At 46.1% G+C, this 16,753-nt stretch overlaps 1 protein-coding gene across 2 annotated transcripts in view; it reads right to left on the bottom strand.

Moving 5' to 3' along the window:
• EDARADD (EDAR associated via death domain) overlaps positions 1-13,991 on the bottom strand; it is a 58,774-nt gene extending 44,783 nt beyond the window's left edge. Inside the window, exon 1 of one of the 2 annotated variants that reach the window (XM_008985773.6) lies at positions 13,775-13,991. In XM_008985773.6, the coding sequence (XP_008984021.1) occupies positions 13,775-13,832 (58 nt within the window). In that variant the 5' untranslated portion in view covers positions 13,833-13,991. Of the gene's footprint in view, positions 1-12,638; positions 12,865-13,774 lie in introns of those variants that run through there. The other variant, XM_002760884.6, reaches the window with a different exon arrangement.
• Between the last annotated feature and the right edge of the window lie 2,762 nt (positions 13,992-16,753).

Genomic DNA, 16,753 nt, shown 5'->3' on the forward strand with positions numbered 1-16,753 from the left:
TGGAAAATACTCTCCAGGACATTATCCAGGAAAATTTTCCTAATTTAGCAAAGCAGGACACTATTCAACCCCAGGCAATACGCAGAACACCACAAAGATATTCCTCAAGTAGACCAACCCCAAGGCACATAATCGTTAGATTCACCAAGATCGAAACGAAGGAGAAAATATTAAGGGCAGCCAGAGAGAAAGATCAAGTTACCCATAAAGGTAAGCCTGTTAGGCTTACAGCAGATCTCTCAACGGAAACCCTACAAGCTAGAAGAGAGTGGGGGCCAATATTCAATATACTTAATCAACAGAACTTTCATCCCAGAATATCATATCCTGCCAATTTAAGCTTTACATTTGAAGGAAAAATAAAATCTTTCAGGAACAAGCAAGTACTCAGAGATTTTATTACCACCAGGCCTGCTCTACAAGAACTTCTAAAAGAAGCATTATACACAGAAAGGAACAACCAGTATGACCCTTTCTAAAAATACACCAGAAAGTAAAGAGCATTAACATAAAGAAGAATTTTTATAAACGAAAGGACAAAATAGCCAGTTAATATCAAATGGCAGCAACCCTAAATTTAAATTGACCAAATCTCCCAATTAAAAGATACAGACAAAATCTAACGGTATATCCAAAGATATACATAGACTCAAAATAAAGGGTTGGAAAAAAAAAATGTACCAACCAAATGGAGAGCAAAAATAAATAAATAAAAAGCAGGAGTTGCAATTTTCACATTTGACAAAATAGATTTCAAAGCAACAAGGATACAAGGGTAAAAGGATTAATGTAATAATAAGAGATCTTAACACCCAGATACATAAGACCCATAATGAGATTTAGATTCAACGAGACAGAAAATTGATAACGATATCCGGGACTGGAACTAAGATCCAGAACAAATAAACTCAATAGAGCTCTCCATTTTAAACACACAAAATATATATTATCCACAAAATCTAACGATATATCTAAAGATATACAAAGACTCAAAACAAGGGGATGGAAAAAAACCTCACCAACCAAATGAAGAGCAAAAATAAATAAATAAAAAGCAGGAGTTGCAATTCTCACATTTAATAAAATAGATTTCAAAGCTACAAGGATGCAAGGGTAAAAGGATTAATGCAACAATAAGAGATCTTAACACCCAGATACATAAGACACATAAAGAGATTTAGAGTCAACGAGACAACAAATTGATAACGATATCCAGGACTTGAACTCAGAGCCAGAACAAATAAACACAATAGAGGTCTCCATTTTAAACACATAAAATATGCATTAACCACTTTAAACACTCAAAATATTGATCGGCCATTATTGAAACCCATTTTAGGAATGAAGTAATATTCCTTTTTCCCTCTTTTTCTTTTTTTTCCCTTCTTTAAAAAAAAAAAAAAAAAAAAAAAAGAAATGCACACATATGTCCATTAAAAGGCAGACACTAGAATCTTCATGGCAACACCATTCATAGTAGCCCAAATCTGGAAACCACCAAAATGCTGATTGACAGTACAAGAAATAAAGAAACATCTATATTCTTTTAATGAAATGTGACACCACAATGGGAAGGAATGATTACAATTATCCGATCAATATGGATGAATTTCACAAACATAATATTGAGTGAAGGAAAACAGACAGAAAGGGTACATAGCATTTATATATAGTATAGATAGTACAAAACCTGATGAAACAAGCCAAGCCTATGCTGTGAGACATTAAGACAGTGGTTATTCTTATGGAGAGGAGTATGAGAGCCTTCTCAGGAAAGACTGCTAATGTTCTACCTTTTAAATCAAAAAAAAAAAAAAAAAAAAAAGAAAAAATTAACCAGGGTTGGTGGCAGATGCCTGTAATCCCAGCTACTTTGGAGGCTAAAGTAGAAAAAAAGAGTAGATCACCATCTTCTCACCATCGCTTTTCCATGTTGAGATATGTTTAGATACACAAACACCATCGTGTTACAATTGCCTACTATATTCAATACGGTCCCACGCTGTGCAGATGCATAGCTCAGAAGCGAGGCACTGTAGCATACATCCCAGGAGAGTTGCAGGTTACACGATCTGGGTTTGCTGTAAGTGCTCTCTGTGATACTCACACAACTGCGAAACCAACTGGTGACGAGTTTCTGGGAGTGTATCCCTGTTGTTAAGTGACATATGATGATGCTTCAAATGAGTCCTTACAGCCAGACACACACGTGCCTTCGGCTTTCCAGTTTTTCCTTCCCATCCTTCTCACACACACTGGTTCCTGGCTGGGGAGCAGGTGGGAGAAGCCACCACAAAATAGTGCTTCTTCCCTCCTCCTATCGCAGCACAGTCTCAAATAGTTCATCTTCACTAGAGTGTATCTGGAGGATATGCTCTCAAATGCTACCCCGACAGCAGTGTGGCTTGCTAATAGGCATCAACATGATGGAATTTCAGGTAAATGGGTTTGGAGTGCTGAGCCAGGGGTGGGGTGAGGCTGGGGGCTTTTAAATGTCCCTGACACCATCCTCTGCAAACAATGTCCACTGTGTCCAAGACAAGTTAATCCTGTTTCCTATAGGAAAATTAGTATGGGTAGGAAAAAAAAGAAAAAACATAGAAGAAGAGAAAAATAAAAGGCAGAGCCACAAAAAAAGAAAAAAAAAAAGCAGGATTGAGGATGCACACGGGATGGTTAAAAGCAAGGAAGGAATGGTCCTCACTGGCGCATCACCAAGAGCTGGCAGTCTGGCCTTGAACAAGTCTAGTGCTGTGACCTTGGACAAGCCTAGAGGTGTGACCTTGGAGAAGTCACGTTTTCTAAGCTTGGGTTCTTCCCCTGCACCATGAGGAGTCCCAGGTCTCCAGGGCCCACACTCACTACCATTATTCTGGATTTGGGAACCACCCGGGTGGGCGAATTTCAACTCCCATCAGACTGACTGAGTTCTGTGAGGGTTCTGAGGCTACGAAGATACAGACAAAAGACAACACAGGCTTGGAGGCACAAAGCCTCTTGCTTCAGTCTGACATCTCAGAATACATGGAACTTGAGAAAGACACAGAGAATGTAGGGTTTTTAAAATTTGTTTTCTGAAGCACAGCAATGAAGTGAGAGGAGAACTGGGAGAGGAACTGCATTTAGAACAGGTATTAGGAACATTTTCAGAGCTTTCAGTGAAAGGGGTCTCACTCTGTTGCCCTGGCTGGAGTGCAGTGGCATGATCTCGGCTCACTGCAACCTCTGCCTCCCGGGTTCAAGTGATTCTCCCATCTCAGCCTCATGAGTAGCTGGGATTATAAGCACCCACCACCACATCTGACTAATTTTTGCATTTTTAGGAGAGATGGGGTTTCCCCATGTTGGACCAGGCTGGTCTTGAACTCCTGACCTCAGATGATCCACCGGCCTCAGCCTCCCAAAGTGCTGGGATTACAGGTGTGAGCTACTGTGCCTGGCAATTTTTTTTTTTTTTTTTTTTTTTGAGACAGTGTCACATAGTGTCACTCAGGCTGGAGTGCTGTGATATGATCACTTCTCACTGCAGCCTCAACCTCCTAAGCACAAGTGATCCTCCTGCCTCAGCCTCCCAAGTAGCTGGGACCACAGGCATGTGTCACCATGCCCAGCTAGTTTATGGGGGATTTTGTTTTTGTTTTTTGTAGAGACAGGGTCTCGCTATATTACCCAGGCTAGCCAGGTCTTTTACTATTTTCATTCTTGTGGTTCTGACTTTATCAGCCTTTGCCTTATATTAAACTGTGGATTAAGTTCTTGCCTACATGTTATTGCCAAATATGCTCACAGACCCAGACCCAGGCCCCTGGTGGCACCCCAGGCACTGTTTTTACACTGCACCTTCTCCCTGGCCTTTGTTTTGAAGCATGCGAGACTCCTCTTGTTCTCACAGGCCCAAATGTGTGAGCACCAGGGAAGCTGTCTGGAGGTCAGCAGATCCTGGGTGAGACTGATCCAGAAGTGGAAGAAAGTTGCCTGAGGTCTTTCTCAGAGCCTCGGAGTGCACGTTTACAACACTATCAAGAATAAAATCAAATAGTTTATCTAGAAGCTTTAATATGTTTATTTTTCCCAGCCCCCACATAACAGCAGCCTGAGCCTTCAGGCAAGGCTCAGATATCTGATGGGACATGGCACAGAGGAGCCACAAACAGAAACGGGGCCACATGAGCCCAGTGGAGACACGACCAGCGGTTTCTCCAAGTTCTAGAAGTGGCTCATGGCCAGGCATGGGGGCTCACACCTGTAGGCCCAGCACTTTGGGAGGCCAAGCGGGAAGATGGCTGGACCAGCACTTTGGGAGGCCAAGCGGGAAGATGGCTGGACCAGCACTTTGGGAGGCCAAGCGGGAAGATGGCTGGACCAGCACTTTGGGAGGCCAAGCGGGAAGATGGCTGGACCAGCACTTTGGGAGGCCAAGCGGGAAGATGGCTGGACCAGCACTTTGGGAGGCCAAGCGGGAAGATGGCTGGACCAGCACTTTGGGAGGCCAAGCGGGAAGATGGCTGGACCAGCACTTTGGGAGGCCAAGCGGGAAGATGGCTGGACCAGCACTTTGGGAGGCCAAGCGGGAAGATGGCTGGACCAGCACTTTGGGAGGCCAAGCGGGAAGATGGCTGGACCAGCACTTTGGGAGGCCAAGCAGGAAGATTGCTGGAGTTCAGAATGTTTGAGAACAGCCTGGGCAACATAGGGAGACCCCATCTCTGCTTATTCAAAAGAATAAAAAATAAAATAAAATAGAAGTTTTGAGACAGGGCTTTACTCTCTTCACCCAGGCTGGAGTGCAGTGGCTCAATCACAGCTCACTGCAGCCTCCCCCTCCTGAGCTCAAGTAATCCTCCCACCTCCTCCTGAATAGCTAGGACTACAGGCCTGCACTGTCACACCTGGCTAATTTATTTTTATTTTTATTTTTGTAGTGATTGGTTCTCACTGTGTTACCCAGACTGGTTTCAAACTCCTGAACCCACCTTAGCTTCCCAGAGTGCTGGGATTATAGGCATGAGCCACCACGCCTAGCCAATAAAGTAATTTTTTTTTTTTTTTTTTGAGACACAGTCTCACTCTGAGTATCACCAGGCTGGAGTGCAGAGGCACCATCCCGGCTCACTGCAACTTCAGTTTTCCGGTTTGAAGCAAATCTCCTGCCTCAGCCTCCCGAGTAGCTGGAACTACAGGCACACGTGACCACGCCCGGCTAATTTTTTGTACTTTTAGTAGAGGCGGGGTTTCACCATGTTGGCCAGGATGGTCTCAATCTCTTGACCTCATGATCCGCCCGCCTCGGCTGCCCAAAGTGCTGGGATTACAGGTGTGAGCCACTGCGCCTGGCTGTAAAATTTAAAATACAAGTGGGCTGGGTGTGGTGAGGTTAGGAGGTTAAGAGTTCCATCACCTGAGGTTAGGAGTTCGAGACCAGCCTGGCCAACATGGGGAAACGCTGTCTCTACTAAAAATACAAAAATTAACTGGGCATGGTGGTGGGTGCCTGTAATCCCAGCTACTTGGGAGGCTGAGGCAGGAGAATCGCTTGAACCTGGGAGGTGGAGGTTGCAGGGAGCAGGGACTGCACCACTACACTCCAGCCTGGGCAACAATAAATAAAATAAAAGTGGTTCATGCACTGACCACCTGACAGACTGTCTTGAGAAGGTGAGTGTCTGTGTGTCCCATTTCCCCTTTTTATATGGGCACCAATCATACTGGTTTAGAGCCCACTCAGATGACTTCAGTTTGATTTGGTTACTCATGGAAAGAATCTGTTTCCAAAGAAGGTTACATTTTGAGGTATCTTTTTAGAAGGACAAAATTCAACCCATAAAAGTTCACACTCTGCCCACTGCCCATCCTTTCCACATGCAGAGTCTATTTGCCTCCTCTCGATATCCCCAAAAGCCTTAATCATTCCAGCATCCGCTCTAAATCCTAAATCTCATCTACTCACCTCAACTCAAAGACTCAAATCTCATCATCTACCAAGCCAGAGCCTCTTCAGGAATGCTGGGAACCACGTATTGAATCCAGCAGCCTCTCCACAAAGAATCCTCAGCACATTATTCAAAACAGACACTGGTGGGGTGGCTGAGGACCGCACTGCCACATTCTGACATCAGATAGTGGTAAATGGTTCCTAGAGACAGTTTCTCAAAGGAAGTTCAAACATCTCTAAAGATGTCCTTTCAGAGAAAATGAAGAAGGAAGTATGTTAGGACTTCTTGGCTTTCCCGAGTATCCTGAGCCAGAAAAGTGCAGTCACCGTGCTTTCTAGTGAAGAATTGCAGGCAGTTCTTTGAATGTGTGATTGCAGCAGGGTTAATTTCTTTCTCATCTGTTATTTGTTTGTTGTTTTGTACCATAGCTTTTTTTTTTTTTTTTTTTTGAGATGGAATCTTGCTCTGTCACTCAGGTTGGAGTGCAGTGGTGCAATCTCGGCTTGCTGCAACCTCTGCCTCCTGGGTTCAAGTCATTCTCCTGCCTCAGCCTCCCGTCACCGTGCCTGGCTAATTTTTTTTTTTTTTTTTGTATTTTTATTAGACACAGGGTTTTTGGCCCAGGCTGGTCTTGAACTACTGACCTCAGGGGATGCACCTGCCTCAGCCTCCCAAAGTTCTGAGATTACAGGTGTGACCCACTGCTCCCAGCCCATGGCTTTTCTTTATCATTACTGGACATAAAGAAGCCTTAGAGGCTCATGCCTGTAATCCCAGCACTTTGGGAGGCCGAAGCGGCAGATCACAAGGTCAAGAAATTGAGACCATCCTGGCCAACGTGGTGAGACCCTAGCTCTACTAAAAATACAAAAATTAGCTGGGTGCAGTGGCACACACCTGTAGTCCCAGCTACTCAGGAGGCTGAGGCAGGAGAATCCCTTCAACCTGGGAGGCAGAGGTTTCAGTGAGCCAAGATCGCACCACTGCACTCCAGCTGGTGATAGAGCGAGACTCTGTCTCAAAAAAAAAAAAGAAGAAGAAGAAGCAGCCTTGGAGGCTGGGAGCAGTAGCTCCTGCCTATTATCTCAGCACTTTGGGAGGCCGAGGCAGGCAGATTGCTTGAGCTCAGAAGATTTCTACTAAAAATAAAAATAAAATAAAAAGAAATAGCGGGGTGTAGTGGTATGAGCCTGTGGTCCCAGCTACTTGGGAGTTGGGAGGCTGAGGTGTGAGGATTGCTTCAGCCCAGGAGATGGAAGTTGCAATGAACTAAGATCGCACCACTGCACACCAGCCTGAGTGCAGAGTGAGACCAAAAAATAAATAAATAAAAATAAAAATAAGAAGCCCTGAGCCATATTCAGGATTCTGGAAGTTCTCAGAGCCGCAGGAGTTCTGCTGCGTGGTGGTGCTGACACTGTTTCATCGAGCTTCCTCTGTCTTTCAGCACCCCAACCTGACCTCAGCTACTCTCTCAACTTCACAGCAGGGCTGAACGAGCTCGGAAAGGGTCAGGAATCCCTACAGCAACTTCTGTGGAGGGCAGCCGAGCATTAAGTGTGTCAGCCAGCCTACTGACATGGGATCAAACTGAAGAGGGCACGGGAGGAGGAGGGAAGACGGCAAACAGAGACGGAGCTCAGGGAAAAAGCTCGGGTAGACAGGAAGAAACTCAGAAAGCAGAGGCATTGTAAGAAAGAGAATCGAAGTGAGCACTGGAAAAATCCACACGGAAGAGAAAGAGAGAGAGCAGAAGGAGCGGGGATGGGAAAACCACAAATTGCCATCCCTGTCTTTGGTGTATCTGCAGAAAGAATTGGCTGGCCCAGCTTTGCACATGAGTGCTCCAGGAAGTGGTTTACCCTTTAGTCCTGGGTGCTGCCCCCAATGCCACTGGAGGGTAGGTTGCCACCTTGGACTCATCGAAGCCCACAGGAGGGGCAGTGAGAGGTGAGGTGACACCACTGGGGCTGTCCTGAGTTGGCGGCCCAGGGCCAGTGTTCATCCAGGAAACAGCCCTGGGGTGTGGAGTCTCAGAACAAAGGGAGAATGTGCACTTTAGCAGCTCTGTGGCCATCAGCACTTGCCTTCCTGTAACAAAGCAAGGAATTGTGCCACCTTCAGCCCAGACCTTCAAAGCCTGGTTCTTTGTTTCTGTCTTTAAAATCTACCCATATGAACAATAAGGAACAACCAAATTTTACATACATATGACGGATGTCACTCTTGCTCGTTCAGTGTTAGACTGCTTCTTGGTGGGAGAGACACAGTTTACCCCGTAAACACCATCACTGTTTTCCTCCCATATGACCTTAACAGTCCTATAAATTTTCTTAGTGTAAAAAGTCACTTTTAAAATTAACTCATGGCTGGGTGTGGTAGCTCACACCTGTAATCCCACCACTTTGGGAAGCTGAGGCAGGCAGACCACTTGAGGTCACGGGTTCCAGACCAGCCTGGCCAACATGGTGAAACCCCATCTCCACTAAAAAAGAAATACAAAAATGAGCTGGGTGTGATAGTGCAGCCCTGTCATCCCAGCTACTTAGGAGGCTGAGGCAGGAGAATCGCTTGAACCCGGGGGACAGAGGTTGCAGTAAGCTGAGATTGCACCATTGCACTCCAGCCTGGGCAACAGAGTGAGCCTCTGTCTCATTTAAAAAAAAAAAAAAAAAAGCAATTAAATAAATAAATAATAAATAAAAATAAAAATATTAACACATAATACAGTATAATCATATACCTACTTTTGTTCTATGCACATGGATATACAAACATCTTTCTTTAACTTTACAAGGAAAACTTAGTTAACACGGCTAACTCGATGCGTAAGTTCCTAAAATGCCAATGTGGGAAGAGCTTTTTTCCCCCTACTCTTTGAAGGGAGTGTGGCTAAATTTGATAACCTTCCTTCATTCACGAAGGTGGTAAGTATTTGCCCAGGGCTTTCAATGTGTGGAGTACTCTGCTGGGTGTTAGGAGGCGCTGCCGCACAGACACGGCCTCGATCCACCAGCATGTGGCCTACTGGAAATAGCCACACTGGCCAAAAAATCACAGCTAGAAATTGTAACAAGTGACAGGGTTTGCTGAGCATATATAACATCGGGCTGGATCTGGGTGGCCTCGGAGCTGACATCTGGAGGTTAAGTAGAAGGAAATGGGTGGGTGGAGGATGGGATGAGGGCTGGAATGCAGGGGACCTTCCAGGCCACAGGAACAAACTGCACAAAGGCCAGGAGGCGTGAGGGTGCAAGAGGCTTTAAGGAAATGAAAGGAGGCAGTACAGCTGCAGGCAGAGAGAGGGGTCGGACTAGGTATCAGGTGAGGCAGGTGGAGGAATAGGTAGGGATTGGTTGTACAGCGTGTGGAAGCCTCGAGGACTGACAGTCTAGTCTGTTGGAAAGTGCTGGAAAGTCAGCACCAGATTCAAAGCCAGCACAGACAAATGGTAGAACCTGATTTGTTTTAAAAGATGACTGGCTGGGCACAGTGGCTCATTCCAGTAATCCCAGCACTCTGGGAGGCCAAGGTGGGTGGATCACTTGAGGTCAGGAGTTCAAGATCAGCCTTAAACTACAAAAAATTAGCCAGGTGGCCGGGCATAGTGGCTCATGCCTGTAATCCAAGCACTTTGGAGGCCAAGGCAGGCGGATCACCTGAGGTTGGGAGTTCATGACCAGCCTGACCAACATGGCGAAACCCCATCTTCTTTAAAAAAAAAAAAAAATTAGCCAGGCGTGGTGGTATGCACCTGTAATACCAGTTACTGGGGAGGCTGAGACAGGAGGAACTCTTGAACCCGGGAGGTGGAGGTTGCAGTGAGTGAAATCACGCCACTGCACTCCAGCCTGGGTGACAGAGTGAGACTCCATCTCAAAAAATAATAAAAATAAAATAAAAGATAACCCTGGCCACCTTTTGCAGAATAGGTTACCAGAAGGCAAGAGTGGGTGAGGGAACGTAAGTTGGAAGGGTGTGAAAACACCAGATGAGAGACGAGTGTAGGAAATCAGGCAAGAGAGTATGGTAACTTGGCCTGGGGTAAAGCGAACTCAAGATATGGGCACCATCTATGGTTTCATTATAGAAAAAGGAGCAAGTGTCTACTGTGGGTTACAGAAACAAAATGATGTGCTAGGAAGGGGAAGTTAGGGTGCCTGTGTTTAAATGGAGGAACGTTCTTTTATAGACAGAAGAGAATCCCAGAGTGAGAATGGATATTTGGATAATGTTTCAGATGGTGGAGGGCATTCTTCAACATCCTCTGCCAACTGGTGGGGAGATCTCACCCTTAGGAAACCTCCTTTCTCTTTGTGGGAAGCCCAAATCCATCTGTCTCTAAAGTTTTCACCAACAGGTGTGGGCTCTACCTCTTGAAGTCAAAGACAGATTCTTTCCATATCACACTCTTTTTTTTTTTTTGAGATGGAGTCTCACTCTGTCACCCAGGCTGGAGTGCAGTGGCACAATCTTGGCTTACTGCAACCTCCGCCTCCCAGGTTCAAGCAATTCTCCTGCCTCAGCCTCCCAAGTAGTGGGGATTACACGTGTGTGCCACCATGCCCAGCTAATTTTTGTATTTTTGGTAGAGACAGGGTTTCATCTTATTGGCCAGGCTGTTCTCAAACTCCTAACTTCTTGATCTGCCCACCTGGGCCTCCCAAAGTGCTGGGATTATGGGCATGAACCACCTTGCCCAGCCCATGACACCCTCTTATCATCATATCCTCTGTCCTCTCACTACTCCAGTTGTGCTGGGATTTTTAAATCCCTTCGTTCCATGTAGCTGGTTTATTCCAGGTTGTGCACATCCATTTTGGCTGGGTGGATTCGACTAAGAATACCATCATGGGAAACTACAGTGCTATTTACTGTCATCTGTGATCGTATTAGCTACCCCCGCTAGACCCTGCCTTGTTCCCCAGGGCCTCATAGCACTATTGACTCAGTGAAGGTTTTTTCCTTCCTTCCTTCCTTCCTTCTTTCCTTCCTTCCTTCCTCTCCCCCCGCCACCGGCTTTCTTTCTTTATACAGATTCTTGCTCTGTTACCCAGGCAACACCTCCAGGACTCAAACAATCCTCCTGCCTCAGCCTCCCAAGTAGCTGGGACTGGTATGCACTGCCACACTCGGCTATTTTTTTTTTTATTTTTTGTAGACTCAGGGTCTCACTATGTTGCCAAGGTTAACCTCAAACTCCTGGCCTGAAGCAATCCTCTTGCCTCAGCCTCCCAAAGCGCTGGCATTACAGGTCTGAGCCACTGCACCCAGCCACTGAGCTTTTTATGCACTGCGGTCACTGCTTAGCTATTTCCCAGCCCCCATCTTGCCTGGTACTGTCGATTTAGATTTTACATTTTATCTCTATGCAGTGTATCTCTCTCAAGGTCTTTTGTGAATCCACCCCCAGCCCTACAATCATCATTTAATGAGATCTGAGACCATGATTAGTCAGATCTAGCCTCAAACACCTCTTGGCACCTTGTCAATTCAGTTCTCAGAAGAGGAGGTGGATGCTAGGGTGAGTGGAGTGGCACAGGGCAGTAGAAGGATTTCTTTGTTTGTTTCCCCCTCTATTTTTTCAAACAATAGGTATGGGGATAGGGAAGAATATCTAGACAATGTATTTATTTTCCACATCTAATTGATACAATGTTTACCAATCCCCACTTAAAGAAGAAGGTAGATCTTTCTTTGAAAGTCTCCAAGAAACTCCCCCAAACCCAGCCATCACAATGCCAACTTGGCTGTTGGGTGTAGACTCTTGACCACCTTCAGACGCACTGTCTCCTTCTAACCGCTGAAGCCATAATATAAGGATGGAACATTCAAACTCCGCCGCTGCCCAAGCTCAAGAAATGAAATAGGAAACGCGTTTATGTAAACGGTTATATCAGGTTCTGCGTAACTCTCTTCAGTGTTTCCAGCCTCAACAAAACCACGAAAAGCCCCAGTGTACTCTGGGAGACAGATCATTCATTCATTGTTGTGTTCAAGAAACACGCATGGAGGTCACCGCATAGGTTATAGGCGAGCAGAGAGAACTCCAGGAAAGCAAGGTGTGGGACGGATTTTAGATTCACGTGAAAAATCTCCACTCTGACCTCGGGTACCAACACATATTTTAAAATAAAGACAGAGTAGAGGTCATTCTAACCACAGATGGGATCTCACAGGTGGGATCGGCCTCTCGCTTCTGCGGATACTATCTCATGAAATAGTTCCCAGGGCCAATGTTTAGACAAACAAAACCATTTCATCAAAGCGCAATGGGCAAGAGGGAGAGGAGAAATGAGAAGGCATGTGAGCCGGGAGAAAGAAAAAGCCCGAGAAGAGACAACGAAATCCACCCCACTGCGCCCATCTCTGCCAGAGGTTTGCGGGACGTGTCTCAACCTGGCATCTCGAGTCCAGAACAAAAGCAACCCGCGCTGCGGCGCGGGCAGGGGGAGGGCGCGCGGTGGGTGACGCGGCGCAGGGGCCGTGGGGAGCGCAGGAGGGGCGGTCAGCAGCCGCTCGCGGACCTGGGCTGGGGGCCCCGCGCGACTCCGGGTTTGGCGCCTGGATCGGGGTGGTCGCCCGGCGGCCCTCAAGGGTCACCGAGGCTCGGCCTCGATGGCCCTGCAGCTGCTACAAGCGCCTCCCGAGCTCCCGACCCGCGGCGCCCGCTCCAGGTGTGGGCACGGCTCTGTGTCCCTTTACCTGCGCCCAGAGGTTCCTCCGGTGAAGCCATGGGGGCGGGTTAGGGGCAAACAAGCGTCCGAACGGGGCTGGCCGGCCTTCGGGGCGCGGGAGGACAGTGGGACCTCGGGGATGGACAGTCCTGCGGCTCCTACGCGCCTGGAGCAAACCTCCGCGGCTCCGCGCTCCCCGGCCTTCCTCCGCCTTCTCCTCCTCCCTCCTTCTTCTTCTGCTCGGCTTCTTCCACGAGCTCACTTCCTGCTTTGGCAATTAGCAAAGCCCCTTCGCCGGGCGTCCCTCGGTACCTCCCTCCAGAGGCGCGGGGCGGGAGCCGGAGTGCCGTGACCCGGGGCTGGGAGGCCAGGAGGGGCCCCGGGTGTCCCCGGCGTCCCCAATGCCCGGAGCGCGCTCCCTGCCTGGTGCCCACGTTCCCCTGGCCGGCTCCTAGCGGGGGCCTCACACGACTGCCGCCCGGGACAGACCGCGAGCGAAGGACTGGCCTTAAGAAACGGCTGCAGACGCGGGTCGCTTTCCTGGCGCCCTAATCAGGCCCTCAGCGGAGGCACCAGAACTCCCCTTACACAGGCCTGGGCTGAGATGCCCGCCGGCGATCTGATATTTGAACAATTTCCCGATCTTTAAGCAGTCTCTGCCGCTGCATGATGGCACACGCTGGTACTTTCTATTTTGATTTTTCTTTGGCATTAGACCTCCAGGGTGAGTGCCGCACAAAACGAGTGAAAAGAAGTTGCCCGATTCACACGCACACCCTCTCTAGAAGAAACAGCTTCGGGTTCTCTCGGAAATGCTGACTTCAAATATTTAAAATAATACGTTCAATACCCAGGACTTAAGTGAGAACACGTTGGAATTGGTTATGAAGAATATATTTAAGATTGCTATATTTTAACTAAAGCTATCATCAACCTTGAAGCTATTATAGGAAGGCTACGGGCATTTTAAACTTAGTAGGAATCTTTGAAGAGCTCTAAATAATTTTTCTCTGTCTTCGCACATAAGAACGGAAAGATAAAAGTTGGGTGGAAAGAGATAATAGTATTTAGTGTCCAATATATCAGAAAATTATCATAAATAAGCAACCTCTGGCTAAAAACCCAGCTCTTAGAAACGTAGGAAAACAACAAATGTCTACATACACTCTTGGTGACCAGGTTTAGTGCCTCTCCCCATCTGTTTAGTCGTCCTGAGGCCCATGGAATCTTGAATCTGGCTTCTTATTCTCTGGAGTTTGCCATGGAAGAAACAAGAGGTTCAGAGAAGATGCTCGCTGGGTATCTAACCGGAGTCAAACCTTCTAGATGAAAAGCTCTCCGTGAGAATTTGTGAGTGGGGGGATAAACTTCCTCTTGGTCTGCCTTCTGATAGGAAGGGAAATTTTTTTTAAGCATATCTTATCTTACAATCAATTTGGAGGTTTGGTTTGTGGTTCTTTCTGTAATTCTCATGAAGATGGAATTATTCTGACGTTGACTGTCAGGAAACACCAGTTGAGTGATCTTGTTAGCAGCCCAACCTCAAGGATTGCTCTAAAGCTGATTTGCTTTTTGAAACTCTGAACTGTAATTCTTTTTATCATTCCCATTCTGCCTTATATCAAATAGAAAATGAATGGTAGAAAGATATTTTAAGGTTTTTTTTTTTTAAGGAAGATTGACTAGTTATGTAGATTACTATTCCCTTTCATTTTCATTTCCTCTTTCCTATGAATTGCAATGATCCTCATCATTACCTTTATTTTTCCTATGTGCTTTTCGAAGTATAACGTATGACGCAAATGGGTGCTATTGTTGCTTCTGCACTTTACAAAAAAAGTAATTTAAAAACGATTCTCATTCACCAGAGTTCCTATATAATCAATTGCTGTCACAATATGTCCTTTGACTTTTATTCCTCTTGCTGTTCAAGAGGGTTTTAAACCACTGTTGAAAATGGACATTTTTGGGCCAGGTGTGGTGATTCACACCTGTAATCCCAGCACTTTGGGAGACCAAGGTAGGTGGATCATTTAAGGTCAGGAGTTGAAGACCAGCCTGGCCAACATGATGAAACCCCGCTTCCACTTAAAATACAAAAAAATTAGCCAGGTATGATGGTGTCTGCCTGTAATCCCAGCTAATCAGGAAGCTGAGGCAGCAGAATCACTTGAACCCTGGAGGCAGAGGTTGCAGTGAGCTGAGATCACCCCATTGCACTCCAGCCGGGGTGACAGAGCAAGACTCTGTCTCAAAAAAAAAAAAAAAAATAGACATTTTTAACATTTCCTGATAATAGCCAAACACTCAATCTCACAGTCATGTGAAAATTTTCATGTTTCCATAACTTCACTGCTCTTTGAGTGACCTCCAATCTTCCTTTTTCAATACACGGGATAGTGCATTTGGTAATCATGGAGTGAAATATGCTGGATTTGACTGATGGGACTACCACGTGAGGTTGTGTTACATTAAGCAAGAAACGATGAGTCTGTAAGTGTCTGCAGGATTGTGAGAATTCACTGAAATAATGTTTATGTGAAAATACTGGCTGGGCAGGGCAGCTCACACCTGTAATTCCAGCAGTTTCAAAGGCCAAGGTGGCAGGATAGCTTAAGGCCAGGAGTTCAAGACCAGCCTGTACAACATTTTGAGACCCAGTCTCTACAAAATAATTTAAAAATTAGCTGGATTCCCGCACTTTGGGAGGCCAAGGTGGGTGGATCTCTTGAAGTCAGGAGTTCAAGACCAGCCTGGCCAACATGGCAAAACCCTGTCTCTACTAAAAATACAAAAAACTAGCAGGCACCTGTAATCCCAGCTACATGGGAGGCTTGAGCCCCAGAGGCAGAGGTTGCAGTGAGCTGAGATTGTGCCATTGCACTCCAGCCTGGGTGACAGAGCAAGACTCCATCTCAAAAAATAAATAATAAAATACAAATACAAAAATTAGCCAGGTGTGGTGGCAGGTGCCCAGCTACTTGGGAGGCTAAGGCAGGAGAATTGCTTAAACCTGGGAGGCAAGGGCTGCAGTGAGCTGAGACTGCACCACTGCATTCCAGCCTGGGCGGTGGAGTCAGACTCCTTCACACACACAAAAAAAGTTATCTGGGCATGGTGGTACATGCCTATAGTCCCAGGTACTCTGGGAGGGTAAAGCAAGAGGGTCACTTGAGCCCAGGAGTTACAGACCAAAAGGAGCTATGATCCTACCACATCACTGGACGGTAGCGGGAGACCCTGTCTCCAAGCAAGTATACAAACCTAAACTAAGGCCTTAGGTGCAAACAAACCGGATCCTTTCCTGCCTTCATTCTTTTCTTGGAATTTAGTTTAAGCTCCTAGTGCCTTTGTTATAAGAAATAAATCCATATTTATTACAGTGTTTGTATACAGCATGGAGCAATGGATTGATTGTTTGCATTCATTAATGCAATTTAAAAAATCTCACCCCCTCCCTATGAACAAAACAAAATTCCAAGCCTGGGGAAATCAAAATGAGAAGTCCCTGACTGTTAGGAGTTTGTGGTCAAAAGAGATTTGCAAATATTGCTGTAGAACTGGAGAAATCAAAGTCTAAACCAGGAACGATGTGTGTGTGGAAGGAGGCACTGAAGATGAATGGAAGTAAAGTGGCTTGGTCATGACCATCTTGGATTGACAAGTAACCATGGAATTTTCAGGCAAATTCCGAGGCCTTAATTAATGGGTACAAGGCTGCAGCCATAAGTGTGGAGCGAACTGTTGGTCTCATGTCTTTTCACCAACAGGAATGTGCAGTTTCAAAAGGGGGAAACAACAACTCGAAGTATGTTTTGTTTGATTCATCATGACATACATCGTTTTTGTTTATTTTATACCATTTGAGGTAAGTGTTACAGTGAAATTTCTGCAATCTAAGATAAAAAATTAAATTATTGAACCACATACCTCTTATTTCAAAGGATATGTACATTGTATACAGATAAAACTCAGCAAATTAGGATGCTCAAGTGGGCCTGATCTATAGAGAGTGGCCAGAACCGCAATGGTAAAATATGAATTTAGGAACATAAGCGACACTATGCCTCAGAATGGGGCAGTCTCTACAGTTGAATTTGCTTGATATACCCTTACTGAGTCATATATGACAGGAGATACCCC

The sequence above is a fragment of the Callithrix jacchus genome, chromosome 19 (assembly GCF_049354715.1).
Source record: "Callithrix jacchus isolate 240 chromosome 19, calJac240_pri, whole genome shotgun sequence".
Classification (NCBI taxonomy): domain Eukaryota; kingdom Metazoa; phylum Chordata; class Mammalia; order Primates; family Cebidae; genus Callithrix; species Callithrix jacchus.